The following is a 14,254-nucleotide window of genomic DNA, read 5'->3' as shown; positions in this document are numbered from 1 at the left end:
ACCTCCAGGTACCCTCAGGGCTCCTCCAGACCCCCCAGGTATCACCCTGGGCACCTCCAGGTACCCTCAGGGCTCCTCCAGACCCCCCAGGTATCACCCTGGGCACCTCCAGGTACCCTCAGGGCTCCTCCAGACCCCCCAGGTATCACCCTGGGCACCTCCAGGTACCCTCAGGGCTCCTCCAGACCCCCCAGGTATCACCCTGGGCACCTCCAGGTACCCTCAGGGCTCCTCCAGACCCCCCAGGTATCACCCTGGGCACCTCCAGGTACCCTCAGAGCTCCTCCAGACCCCCCCCAGGTACCCCTCCCCCCCAAGGTGTTCCCCAGGTACCCCCAGGGCTCCTCCAGACACCCAAGGGACACCCCAGCTCCTTGGGGACACACCGTGACACCCCAAATGACACCTTCAGACACCACAGGGACACCCCGAGGCACCTTAGGGTGCTCAGGGACACCCTGGGACACCCCTATGGCATCTGTAGGGACCCCAGGGCACCCCCAGAGCACCGACGGACACCCCACAGCACCCAGAGCCCCCCAACCTGGCCCTCTGGCACTTTCAGACACCGCAGGGACACCCCAGGACACCCCTACGGCACCTGTAGCCCCCCCAAGAGCACCTTCCGCTCCCCCAGCACCCATAGGGCCCCCCCAGAGCCCCCCCTAACGAGGGCACTAACGAGGCAGCGCTAACAAGGGGCCCCATGGCCACCCCCCGCCCCTACCCCGCTAATGCCCCCCTAAAGGCCACATAAACCCCCCCGAGGGCCAACCCCCCCTCCCCCCCCAGTGACACTGGGGCCACCCCACCCTCCGGTGGCACCACGGCCAGGGCTGGGGACATCAGCAGGGGTGTCACGGCCGTGGAGACACCGATGGTCACACCACGGTCACCGATGGCCATGCCAGTGGTGACACCTGTGGTCCCAGCGTGGTGACACTGACAGTGACACCAACGACGAGGCCGCGGCCTCACCGAGGTGCTGCTGCCGGTGGCACTGTGGCCACACCAAGGCGGTGCCGATGGTGACGCCCATGGGTTCACTGGCAATGAGGCCCCAGTCCCACCGTGGTGACGTTAACGGGGACACCGTGATCCCATGGTGACACTGGTGGTGACACCAGCGATGAGGTCGCGGTCACATCGTGGTGACAATGTAGCCACGCGGGGCTGCCATCAGTGGTGCCCCTGGTGATGCCAATGGTGACAGCAGTGGCAGGAGCACGGTCCCACCACGGTGACACCGACGGTGACACCGATGTGCCACTAACAATGAAACCACGGCCCCGCCACGGTGGTGCTGATGGTGACACCGATGGCAAGGCCGCAGTGACACGGTGACACCAATGATGCCACCGAGACCGCAGTCCCACCACGCTGACACCAGCGGTGCCACCAACGATGAGGCCACTGTCCCACCCTGGCGACGCTGACGGTGACACCGATGGCAAGGCCACGATCCCACAGCGGTGACACCGAGAGTGCCACCAGCGACGAGGCCGCAGTCCCACCACGCTGACGCCGCCGGCGATGCCGCGGTGCCACCGCCGTGACGCCGCCGCTGCCGCCGCCCCCCGCCCCGCGCCGCGCCGCCACCGCCGGCTCCCTGCCGGTGTCCCCGTGCCCTGCCCCGTGTCCCCGTAACGCTCTTCTCCTCCCTCCGAAGGCAGCGGGGACAGCGAGCGGCTGGCGCTGGCGCGGCAGCGCATCCCCTTCCGCCTGGGGCGGGTGGTCGATGAGTGGCTGCTCGACAAAGGTAACGGCAGCGAGCGCCCCCCACACCTGGGCACCCCCACACACCTGGGCATCCCCCACACACCTGGGCACCCCCCACACACCTGGGCACCCCGCTGTGGCCGGGACCCAGAGATTTGGGGTGCCAGGTGTCTGGAACCCACCGATTTGGGGAGTGTCTGGGACCCCCAACACCTGGAGGCTCCAACACCTGGGCACCGCCACACCTGGGCACCCCGGAATATGGGGGCCGGCTGTCTGTGGGCCACACCCCTCCCCTGGGGGGCACAGGTGTCCCGGACCCACCTGTTTGGGGTCCCAGGTGTTCGGGATCCCGGCATTTGGGACCCCGATGTTTGGAGGCTGCGGTACCTGGGCCCCACAGGTGTCCAGGAGCCACGTCCCGGAGGACCCCGTTGTCCAGGGATCCCCAGGTGTCCGGGGAGGGACCCCAGGTGTTGGGGGAGGGGCCAGCCCCTGCCCCGCCCCCTCATTACCTGGTTAAAGGGACGCTAACGCACCTAACGGCCCCCCTAAACCGCGCTGAGCCCAGAGCCCCCCTAAAGCCGCATAAACCCGCTAAACCCCCTAACCCGCACCTGCCCAGGGACTGCCCGGGGCCGGGGCTGCGCCAGGTGTGCGCAGGACAGGTGCGCGCCAAGGCTGGGGCGTGGTGCCAGGTGTGCGCCAGGGCCAGGTGTGTGAGCTAGGTGTGCACCAGGGCGTGTGCCAGGTGTGCGCCAGGTGTTCGCCAGGTGTGCAGCAGGGCCAGGTGCGTGTGAGGAAGGCGCACAGGTGCGTCTCACGCTGCCCAGGTGTGCACAGGAGCCGCCCCAGCCTCGAACGCCCCGGCCCCGCCCAGGCAGGGCCCCTGCCCCTCCCCCCCCCCCCCGCCCCAACTGACCCAAAATTGGCCGAATTGAGCCCGAGCGGAGCCGGGGGCCGGGGGGGGCGTTGGGGTCCCTTTAACTGCCCGGGGGGGGGGGGGGGGGGGGGGGGGGGAGGGGGTCTGGATGGGGGGGGGGGGCACGGCTGCTCCTCGTGCGAGGCACACCCAGGTGTGCCCCCGGCGTGGGGGTGAGGGCGGGGGACGGTGGCGGGGTGGGGGTGGCGGGGTGAGACAGGTAGGGCAGTGTGGGGGTGTGCCAGGTGTGCCAGGTGTGCCAGGTGTGCAGCTGCCCCTCTCCATCCAAGGGGGTGTGTGTGGGTGGGGTGACAGTGTCAGGGTGACGCAGCTGTGCCAGCTGTGCCAGGTGAGCCCCCCCTTCTCCCCCCTCCCCAGGCCGGGAGCTGCCCCTCTCCATCCATGGTGGGGGAGGCGGGGTGTGTGAGCGTGCTGGGGCTGCCAGGTGACACAGGTGACACAGGTGAGCCGGTGCCAGCTGTGCCAGCTGTGCGAGCCCCCCCTCTCCCCCCCAGGCCGGCAGCTGACCATCTTCAACAGCCAGGCGCGCGTGCGGGTGGGGGGCCGGGACCGCGGCCGCCCCTTCCAGGGGCAGCTCTCGGGGCTCTACTACAACGGGCTGAAGCTGCTGGCGCTGGCGGCCGAGGGACACCCCCGCGTGCGGCTCGAGGGGGACCTGCGGCTCGTGGGGGACCCCCCGCCACCCCCCGCGCCCCCCGGCGCCACCCCCGCGCCCCCCGACATGGCCACCACCATCATGGAGACCACCACCACCATGGCCACGACCACCACCCGCCGCGGGCGCTCGCCCACCCTGCGCGACACCGTCGCCCTGGTGACGCGGGTGGGGGGGGGGGGGGTTTGGGAAAGGGGGGTCTGGGGGGGTTTAGGGGAAGGGGGGTATCAGGGACTGGTAAATGGGGAGAGGGGAATCGGGGGGGATATTGAGAGAGGGTCCTGCCAAAGGCAGGGTGTGAGGGGAGAGAGAGGTTTGGGGGGGATAAAAGGGGGGAGGGTCTGCCAGGAGTTTTGGGGAGGTTGGGGGCTCTGTGGGAGAACCCCAGAGAGGGGCTGGGGGGGCCACCCTGAACACCTGGGTGCGCTCAGGTGACACCCGGCCCCCCCTCCCCCATGGCACAGGGGGGTCTCTGGGGGGGGGGGGGAGTGAGGGGGGTTTGGGGGTGCCCAGGCCCACGCTGACCGCCGGTGTCCCCCCAGAACACGGACGATCTGCTGGTGGCCTCGGCCGAGTGTCCGAGCGATGACGAGGACCTGGAGGAGTGTGAGCCGGGCACAGGTGGGTGCTGCTCCGGGGCCCCGGGCACGCGCGTGTGACACGGCCTCGCACACGCGCGTGACACGGCCGCAGAGCCCGGGGCTCTTCCCTACCCCCCCTCGGCGGGGGTGAGACCCCCACACAGGCGGGGGGGGCTGCGACACCTCGCACGCACAGGTGTGGGGGCGTCGCACAGGCACAGGTGGGGGGGGTGTGGGTGTTGCACACGCGTGTGAGCAGGGAACGCGCCAGGCTGCTCACGGGGCACGGGCGGGTATGGGAGCTGCTCACACACCTGGACAGGTGTGCACACACACACACACACCTGGACAGGTGTGCACACACCTGAACTCTGCACACACACACCTGGACAGGAGCTGCTCACACACAGCCACAGGTGTGCACACACCTGAACTGCTCACACTCACACCTGTGCTGGACAGGAGCTGCTCACACACCTGGACAGGTGCACAGACACACACACACGCACACCTGCACAGGTGTGCACACACACAGCCCCCCGACCTCTGCACACGCACACCTGGACAGGTGTGCACACACACCTGACCTCACACGCACACCTGACCTCACACGCACTCGCACCTGTCCCACAAACGCAGCCCCCCCCTTGCACACCCAGCTGCCCCCCCCCCGCACTCGCCCCCCCACCTGTGGCCCCGCCCCCACCTGCACACGTGTCCCCGCCCATTCCGAGCACACACCTGAGCCCGGGGGCCGTGCAAGCCCCGCCCCCACCCCTGCTACCCCGGACGGACGGACGGACGGACACTCGGACATTTGGACGCTCGGACACTCGGACAGGGAGGACCCCCCGGTCTGGGGTCACCCCATGTGACACTGTCACGCGTTTGCTGCCGCCGGGACCTCAGCGAGGACCCTCCCCTCCCTTCCCCCCCCCCCCCCCGCAGTGTCACACGGGGCTCCCCGAGCCCGGACACCCCCCCTTGGACACCCCAGGTGTCACCTGGACACTGGACACCCCCCCGGACACCTGGGGCCTCACCCGGCACCCACAGGTGTCACCTGAACACCCGGGTGTGTCCCACCCCGGCACCCACAGGTGTCCCCCTGGACATCTGCGTCCCCCCCCCCGGACACCTGGGTGTCCCCCCCAGCACCCACAGGTGTCCCCTGGACACCCTGGTCCCCCCAGGCCCCACTTGTGGGGGAGGGGTGGCAGCAGTCAGGGGAAGGGGGGAGGAGCGTGGGACAGACAGACGGACGGACAGTGGACAGACAATGGCTGGACAATGGACGCTGGATGGATGGACAGTGGATCCATGGATGGATGGATGGGGATGGGGACGGATGCGAGGATGGGAGGATGAGTTCGAGGCTGGCTGCATCCAGGGATGGACGGATGGACGCACAGATGGATTTAGGGATGGACGGACACACAGACAGATGGCTGGATACCTGTGGCATGGCTGGATTCAGGAATACAGATGGATTTGGGAATGGATGGATTTGAGGATGGGTGGACACACGGATGGATTTCGGGATGGACGGGTGGATGGACAGACGGACGCATGGTGAACGGCTGGATCCATGGAGAGCTGGACAGGTGGATGGACAGATGGACACAGGGATGGGTGGACAGGTTCAAGGATGGATGGCTGGATCTGAGGGTGAATGGACACAGGGATGGATGGACACAGGGATGGATGGACAGGCAGATTCAAGGACAGATGCTGGGCCTGAGGGTGGATGGACGCGTGGCCAGGTGGAAGGACAGGTGGCCACAGGGGTGGATTTAGGGATGGATGGATTGAGGATGGATGGACGGACGGACGGACGGATGGATGGATGGATTTAAGGCTGGCAGGATGGCCACAGGGATGGCCAGATGGCCACATGGATGGCCAGGTGTAGGGCTGGGCAGGGGGGTGGATGGATGGACGGACGGACGGACAGATGGATGATTTCAGGGATGGATTCAGGGATCCACAGATGGATTTAGGGATGGACAGATGGTTCATGGATGGATGGACGGATGGATGGACTCAAAGGTGGAGAGACAGATGGACAGGTTCAGGGATGGATGGATGGAAGCAAGGACAGATGGATGGACGGATTCAAGGATGGATTCAAGGATCCAGGGATGGATTTAGGGATGGACAGATGATTCATGGATGGATGGATGGATGGATGGATGGACGGATGGATCCAAGGCTGATGGCCAGTGGCCGGTGGCTGATGGCCGGTGGTGGCCGGTGGCCAGTGGTGGCCGGCGGTGGCCGGGGCCGGCCGGGGCCGGGCGCTGGCGCCGCAGGGGTGGCCGCGGCACCTTCTCACCGAGTGTCTCTTCTCTTCTTTTCTTTTTGTTCTTTTTTTCTCTTTTTTCTCTTTCTCTCGTTTTTTGTGTGCTTTCCCTTCCTTCCTGCAATTTCTTTTTCCTCCACGCTAAAATCACCCGGCCCCATCCCGCGATGTAAGTTGACGGCAGCGCCGCGGTTTGCTCTTAAAAACAAAAAAACCGAGAAAAAAAAAAAAAAAAAAAGTAGCGGAATTAGCTAAAAATGCAGAAAAAAAAAAAAAAAAGTAACCTAGAGCGGAGCTGGCGCGGAGGCGGCCGGAGGCGGCGGGGGGGGGTCGGGGGGCGCAGCGGGGCGCGGCGGCGGGGGCTGACGGGGGTCCCCCCGTCCCCTTTCTGTCTCCGCAGGCGGGGAGCTGGTGCTGCCGGCGTCCCCGGGCCCCCCCGCGCCCCCCGCCGCCCCCCGCGCCCCCCCGGGCTGCGGCCCCGACTGCGACGAGCCCTCGGGCTTCGCCTCGGGGGAGGCGGCGGACCCCGACCCCGACCCCGGCCGCGCCCCCGGCCCCGAGCAGCCGCCGGCCGACGACGAGGACTTCGCGGGGCTGGGGGGCGGGGGGAGCCCCGAGGCCGCCGCCCCCCCGGCGGCCACGGCCGCGCCCCGCGGCGCCGGGACCGAGCCCACGGTGGCGGGCGCGGCTCCGCCCGGGCTGGTGCCGGCGGGCGAGCGGCACCCGCGGGAGGGCGCGGGCGGGGGGCGGCGCGGGGGGGGCTCGGCGCCTCCCGTGACCCGGCGCCCCCCCCGTGCCCCCCACAGCCGCGCCCGGAGCGGTGGAGGTGGTGCGGGAGGCGGGCGGCACCACCGGCATGGTGGTCGGCATCGTGGCGGCCGCCGCGCTCTGCATCCTCATCCTGCTCTACGCCATGTACAAGTACCGCAACCGCGACGAGGGCTCCTACCAGGTGGACCAGAGCCGCCACTACATCGGGGCCGCCCCCCGCCGCGCCCGGGGGGGGCCCGGGAGGGGCCCCCCGGCGCCGCGTCCCCGACCCCGCCCGCCGGGACCCCCAAGGAGAAGGCGGCCCCCGCGCCCCCCAAGGCGCCGGGCAAAGCGCGGCGCAACAAGGACAAGGAGTACTACGTGTGAGGGGGGGGTCTCCACGCGTGTCCCCCGACCCCCCCCCCCTCTCCCCCGGCCGCCAGCCCTCGGGGGGATGTCACCTGCCCGCCCCCCCCCCGACCCCGCAGCGAGGACGCCTCTGTGGTCTCTCTGTGTGTGTGTGTCCCCCCCGACCCCGCCGCGGGAACGGGGGGCGGCGCGCGGGGGAGGGGGCGCGGGGGGCGCGCGGGACCCCCCCGCGTGGGGTGCGGGACCCCCCCCCCCCGCCCGAGAGGGGTGCGGGACCCCCCCCCCCAACCGCCCCCCTCCCAACCTCGGATCGGTTTTTTACCGCCCCCCCCTCGCCCCCCTCCCCGGGTATTTCTTTGGGTTTATTTTTTAATTTCGAGAGCCCCGATTGGCGTCGGGACCCCCCGGGGTCCTGCCGGGACCCCCCAAATGCCCCCCCGAATCCCTCCGAGCCCCCCCCGGGCCGCCCCCCCGCCGCGCACAGAGGAATACACGGTTCTATACTTCGTACAGCGGCTCCGCCTCTTCCTGCGCCGCCCCCGGGACCCCCCCGGCGCCCCCCCCCGAATCCCTCGGGACCCCCCAACCTCCCCCCGGGGGTGATCCCAGCCCTCCCCTCCGCCAGGGGGCGCCGCCACCTCCCCTCAGGTCCCGCCCTTGCTATGACGTCACTGCGGAGGCCCCGCCCCCTCCGCCCACCCGTGGCGCTTCCGCCCCGCGCGCGGGACCGGCGCGAGGAGCGCGCGGAGCCGTGACCCCGCGGTGACCCCTCCGTGACCCCTCCGTGACCCCGCTCATGGACGGGGAGGGGGAGGGGGAGGGCGCGTCCGCCCCGCCGGGCACTACCGGTGAGGGGGCGGGGCCACGGGAGAGGGCGGGGCCGTGATTCCGGGTGTGGCCGTGGGACCCCCCCCCCCCCCCCGGTGGGTGGGGGGCGTGGGGCGCTTTGGGCGCCGTGAGACCCCCGAGGGAGGGTGTGGGATGCTTTGGGGGGTGGTCTGGGGGAGCGTGTGGCTGTGGGACCCCCGTGAGTCCTTTGGGTCTGTCTGGGGGTGTGTCAGTCTGTGGGTGGGGGTGGGGGTCCCGAGTGGGTTTGGGGGTCCCTGGGTCGGGGGGGGTCTCACTGCCCCCGCCGCCAGCCGTGCTGTACCTGCCGGACACAACCGCGCGGTGTGTGTTGGGGTGGTCCCTGTGGGTGTGTCACTCCGGGGGTGGGTGTGGGGCGGTGTGGAGGTCCCGGGGGTTCTTGCGGGGGTCCCGGGGGGTCGCACAGCCCCCTCGTTGCCCCCCAGCCCTGCTGTACCTGCCGGACGGGTCGGCGCTGCCGCTGCCGCTGGAGCCGCCCCCGGGCCCCACGGCCGCGGAGCTGCTGCGCCGCCTGCAGGGGGCGCTGCGCCTCCCGCCCGCCGCCGGCGACGCCCTCGCGCTGTGGCTGGGGTCGGAGCTGCTCGGTGAGGGGGGACACGGGGACATCAGGGGGACAGGGGGACATCAGGGGGACATGGGGGGGACGGGGGGAACATGGACAGTGAGGGGGTCACAGCTCGCGCTGTGGCTGGGGTCGGAGCTGCTCGGTGAGGGGGGACATGGGGACAGGGGGGACGGGGGGACAGGGGGACATCAGGGGGACATGGGGACATCAGGGGGACGGGGGACATCAGGGGGACATGGGGAAGACGGGGGGAACATGGACAGTGAGGGGGTCACAGCTCGCGGGTCGGAGCTGCTCGGTGAGGGGGGACAGGGGGACAGGGGGGACGGGGGGGACAGGGGGACATGGGGACATCAGGGGGACAGGGGGACATCAGGGGGACATCAGGGGGACATGGGGAAGACGGGGGGAACATGGACAGTGAGGGGGTCACAGCTCGCGCTGTGGCTGGGGTCAGAGCTGCTCGGTGAGGGGGGACATGGGGACAGAAGGGGACATGGGGACAGAAGGGGACAGGGGGACATGGGGACGGGGGGGACAGGGGGACGGGGGGACATGGGGGGACATGGGGACATCAGGGGGACACGGGGACAGGGGGACATCAGGGGGACATCAGGGGGACATGGGGGAGACGGGGGGAACATGGACAGTGAGGGGGTCACAGCTCGCGCTGTGGCTGGGGTCGGAGCTGCTCGGTGAGGGGGGATGGGGGACAGGGGGGACATGGGGACATCAGGGGGACATGGGGGGACATCAGGGGGACATGGGGCGACGGGGGGAACATGGACAGTGAGGGGGTCACAGCTCGCGGGTCGGAGCTGCTCGGTGAGGGGGGGATGGGGGGACATGACCATGGGGGGGGACATGGACCTGGGGACCTGGGGAACATGGGCATGGGGGGAAATGGGGGGCATGGGAAGACATGGGGACATGGGGGGAAATGGGGACATGGCGATATGGGGAGACATGGGGTCACAGCTCGGTGGTGATCGGGGCTGCTGGGTGAGGCGGGGACATTGAAGGGTCCCATGGGGGACAGGGAGAGGGGAGGACCCCCCCGGAGGATGGGGTGGGGGGTCCGTGAGCCCCTGTGCTGGGTGCCTGTAGGGGTCCCCGTGGGTCGCTGGGTCCCTGTGCCCGTGGGGGTCCCCGTGGGGGTCTCTGCGGGTCCCCGAGTGCGTGCCAACCCCGTGTCCCCCCCCCAGAGGTGCAGCTGAAGCCACGGCACCGACCCCTGCGCCTGGTCCGGCACTGGCCGGAGCTGCTGCTGCGCTTCAGCCTCGGCTCGCCCGCGGCCATCGCCCAAGGTGAGGGGTGGGGGGCCCGACGAGGGCGTCCCATGGGGTGGGAGGGTCCCCTCGAGGGTCCTCCGGCCCCGCTGACCCCCTGCCCCCCCCAGATGAGCCGTGTCTGCAGCTGCGCAGGAACGTGTTCTTCCCCAAGAGCCGGGAGCTGGAGGTGACGGGGGGACACGGGGGTCCGCAGTGTGGGGGGGGATCTATGGGAGGGGTACGTGGGGGACCCTGGGGGGTGTAGAGTGGGGTTTGAGGTGGTGCAGGGGTCACTGTGGGTGACCGGGGGTCTCTGTGGGTCACAGCTGCAGGAGGAGGAGCTGCTGCGGTTGCTCTATGAGGAGGCGCGGGAGCAGCTGCAGGGGGGCCGCTACCCCGTGGACCCCCCCGAGGCGGCCGAGCTGGGGGGGCTCAGCTGCCGCCTGCGCCTGGGACCCTTCGAGCCCGGCCGGCACACGGAGCTCAGCCTGCGGTCAGCACCGGCCGGACCCCGCCCCACATGCGGGACCCCCCACCCGTGGGAACCCCTGGGACTCCTCCTGACACCCCCCCAGGGGCATCCCTTGGGACCCCCGCCCCCTGCGGGCACACCTGGGGCCCCCCGTCCCGAGACCCTCCCACACTACTACCCATGGGACCCCCTCCAACTGGGACCCATATCTGGGACACCCCCATGGGACCCCTACCTGTGGGACCACCACCCATGGGACACACCTGGGGCCCACCCACCGAACCCCTCTGGGACCACCCCACCCCATGGGACCCCCACCCCCTGACCACACGGTACCCCCCGACCCCCACGCTCCCCCCGTGCCCCCCCCGGCCGCTGTGTGACCCCTCCTGACCCCCCCTCCCCCCGTGTCCCCCCCCCCCAGGCCGCTGCTGGGGGAGCTGCTGCCGCCGGGTCCTCCGGCCCGCTGGGGGGCGCTGTTCCGGCGCTCGCGCGAGCCGGGCCCCGCCCAGCGGCTGCTCGAGGCGTTCGCGCGTGCGCCGGGCCCCGAGGCGCCCCCCTGCCGGATTGTACCGCGACTTTCCTGCGCCGCTGCCACGCCCTGCCCGGCTACGGGTGAGGGGGGCGGGGGGAGGGACCCCGATCAGAGACCCCTATGGGACACCCCCACGGGACACCTCAGTGGGACAACCTCAGTGGGACACCCCCAGACCCTCAGCGAACCTCCCAAAGGACCCGCCCCAGACCTAAGGGACACGCCCAGGCACCACCCAGACCCCCAGGGAAACGCCCAGGTTAAGGAGGAGCACCTCAGGTCACCAGGAAACCCCAAAAGAACCCCTCGTGCACCCCCCCCCTAAGGCCCCCAGAGACACCTAATGAGCCCCGCAGACCCCCAGGGACCCTCTCCCCGGGAACCCCCAGTATCTGGGACCCCCAGGACTCCCCCCAGACCCCCAAGTTTCTTGGTAGCCAGGCCCTGAGGCCCCCAGCATCTGTCCTCCCCAAGTCACACCACGTTGCACTGGAGACCGAGGAATTTGGGGGGCACCCCGGAGTTTGGGGGTGAACCCACGTGTGTCCTGCCCCTCCCTCCAGATGCGCCTTCTTCCTGGAGCCATCGAGCGGCCCTCGGGGGGGCTGCTGGCCCGGGGGGGCTGAGCCCCCCGTCAGCGTCGCAGTGGGGCTCGAAGGGGTCACATCATCGACCCCCGCCAGAAGTATTGGGGGGCTGGGGGTGCAGTGGGGGTCAGGGGGGCACCGTGGGACTGACACCCCCTTTGCCCCCAGCACGTGCTGCTGTCCCTGACGTACCCCGAGCTCTGCTGGGAGCTGGTGGGGGCCGTGGGGCAGGACGGGGACCCCACGGGGCAGGACGGGGACCCCACGGAGCCCCCCCAGCTCTGGCTCGAATTTGATGGGGACCACGAGGGAGCCCCCGTGAACCGACTGCTGCGTGTGTTCTCCCCACAGGTGCGACCCACGGCGGGCGGGGCCCTGGGGAGGGGAGCTGGGGGGCACCAGGGCGATGGCTTGGGAGCAGTTTAGGGGGCAGTTGGGTGGGGTCCTTGAGGGGTCGGTTTGGGTATGTTTGGGGCTGGTTTGGGGATCCTGGGAGGGTCGGTTTGAGGGGTGATGGGGGACAGTTTGGTGTCGATTTGGAGGTGCCTGGGGGACAGGGGAGCTTGGGGGTCCCTGGGGTTGTTTTGGGGATCCTAAGGGGGTGGGCTTGGGGGTCCCTGGGGGGTGTCCCGGGGTGGTTGGTTTGGGGATCCTAAGGGGGTGGGCTTGGGGGTCCCTGGGGGGTGTCCCGGGGTGGTTGGTTTGGGGATCCCTGGGGTGGTTTTGGGGGTCCCAAGGGGGTCGGTTTGGGAGTCCCTGGAGGGTCGGTTTGGGGATGCCTGGGGGGTCGGTCTGGGGGTCCCTGGGGGGTTGGTTTGGGGGTCCCTGGGGTGGTTTTGGGGATCCTAAGGGGGTGGTTTTGGGGATCCCTGGGGGGTCGGTCTGGGGGTCCCTGGGGGATCGGTTTTGGGGTCCCAGGGGCGGGTTTGGGGATCCCAAGGGGATCGGTTTGGGGGTCCCAGGGGCGGGTTTGGGGATCCCAAGGGGGTCGGTCTGGGGGGTCCCAGGGGTGGTTTTGGGGATTCCAAGGGGGTCGGTTTGGGGGGTCCCAAGGGGGTCGGTTTGGGGGATCCCAGGGGCGGGTTTGAGGATCCCAAGGGGGTCGGTTTGGGGATCCCAAGGGGATCGGTTTGGGGGTCCCAGGGGCGGGTTTGGGGATCCCAAGGGGGTCGGTCTGGGGGGTCCCAGGGGCGGGTTTGGGGATCCCAAGGGGGTCGGTCTGGGGGGTCCCAAGGGCGGGTTTGGGAATCCCAAGGGGGTCGGTTTGGGGATCCCAGGGGTGGTTTTGGGGATCCCAAGGGGGTCGGTCTGGGGGGTCCCGCAGGCGGAGCTGATGAGCGCCCTCATCGAGTGCTGCATCGAGCTGGGCGGGGCGGCCCCGCCCCCCGAGGAACAAGCCACGCCCCCCGAGGAGCAAGCCACGCCCCCCGAGGAGCAACCCACGCCCACCGCCGCCTCCGAGGCCGCGCCCGCCGGCGCGCGCGGCGCCCCCTTGCGGCGGCAGCAGAGCGTGACGCGGCCCCGCCTGCAGCGCCTCGCGACCATCGACTACGTGCGGGACGGTGCGACAGGCGACATGGGGGGACAGGGGACACACGGGGTGACCCCGGCATGCGGGGGGACAGGGGGACACACGGGGTGACCCCGGCATGCGGGGGGGACAGGGGACACACGGGGTGGCCCCAGCATGCGGGGGGACAGGGGACACACGGGGTGATCCCGGCATGCGGGGGGACAGGGGGACACACGGGGTGGCCCCAGCATGCGGGGGGACAGGGGACACACGGGGTGATCCCGGCATGCGGGGGGACAGGGGACATCGGAGAGCCTGCAGGGACAGAGCGGGGACCCTGCAGGGACAGAGCGGGGACAGCGGGACAGGGGGACACACACGGGGACCCTGCAGGGACAGAGCGGGGACAGCGGGACGGGACACACGCGGGGTGACCCCAGCGTACGGGGGGCAGGGGGCACGGAGTGTGAGGGGGCAGCGGAGAAGCTTCCAGGGGACAAGGTGGGGGTCGCACGGACAGGGGCCTCGGGGGAAGTACAGGGGGGTCTGGGGGAACATGGTGGGGACACAGGGGAGTCCGAGGCAGTTCCTGCCCTAAATGCCACCCCAATTATGCCCCCCAGGGCAGGAGCTGCGGCGGGTGAAGCCCCCCCGGCGCTCGGCGTCCTTCTTCACGCGGGGAGGGGCCGGGGGCGGCTCCTATCGCCCCGTGGCGGGGGGGACAGCGGGGGCTGGGTCCGAGCAGGGCTGACCCCCCTGGGCCCCCCCAAACCCCTCCCAGTTCAGACTGGGAGCACTGGGAGCCCCCCCCACACCTCCCCCCTCTTTGTACTCACCACCCCAATAAACCGCACTGCGCCCCCTCCCCTCACACCCCCCCTCCTCCACCATCCAGGGTTTGGTGGAATTTGGGGCCTTTTGGGGAAGGTCTGGGCTAATTCGGGGCAGTTTGGGGCAAATCGGGGTAGATTTGGGCTAATCCAGAGCAGTTCAGAACCAGTTTTGGGGATGATTCAGGGTGATTTGGGGCAGTGGGCCAGATCAAGCTGATTCAGGGTGATTTGCAATTAATTTGGGGTGTTTGGGGCTAATTCGTGGCAATTTTGAGTCAGTTTGGGGATATTT

The 14,254-nt window shown here is 70.0% G+C and overlaps 2 protein-coding genes across 2 annotated transcripts in view; both read left to right on the top strand.

Moving 5' to 3' along the window:
- LOC116437216 (neurexin-2-like) overlaps positions 1-7,337 on the top strand; it is a 38,398-nt gene extending 31,061 nt beyond the window's left edge. The window contains 6 exon segments of the mRNA XM_032094815.1: positions 1,670-1,759; positions 3,157-3,476; positions 3,860-3,938; positions 6,601-6,902; positions 6,979-7,194; positions 7,269-7,337. Of these exon segments, the coding sequence (XP_031950706.1) occupies positions 1,670-1,759; positions 3,157-3,476; positions 3,860-3,938; positions 6,601-6,902; positions 6,979-7,194; positions 7,269-7,337 (1,076 nt within the window).
- Positions 7,338-8,000: 663 nt separating this feature from the next.
- FRMD8 (FERM domain containing 8) lies at positions 8,001-14,248 on the top strand. The gene is given in 14 exon segments (XM_032094962.1): positions 8,001-8,167; positions 8,612-8,770; positions 9,957-10,058; positions 10,151-10,209; positions 10,349-10,515; positions 10,919-11,048; positions 11,050-11,073; positions 11,075-11,109; positions 11,593-11,600; positions 11,603-11,736; positions 11,785-11,967; positions 12,941-13,178; positions 13,753-13,809; positions 13,812-14,248. Coding segments are annotated over 14 exon segments (1,716 nt in total). The 5' UTR covers positions 8,001-8,115; the 3' UTR covers positions 14,180-14,248.
- Positions 14,249-14,254: the final 6 nt, after the last annotated feature.

The sequence above is a fragment of the Corvus moneduloides genome, chromosome 34 (assembly GCF_009650955.1).
Source record: "Corvus moneduloides isolate bCorMon1 chromosome 34, bCorMon1.pri, whole genome shotgun sequence".
In the NCBI taxonomy this organism is placed as follows: domain Eukaryota; kingdom Metazoa; phylum Chordata; class Aves; order Passeriformes; family Corvidae; genus Corvus; species Corvus moneduloides.
Note: the sequence above shows the minus strand (reverse complement) of the source record. Positions and strands in the feature narration are given on the sequence as shown.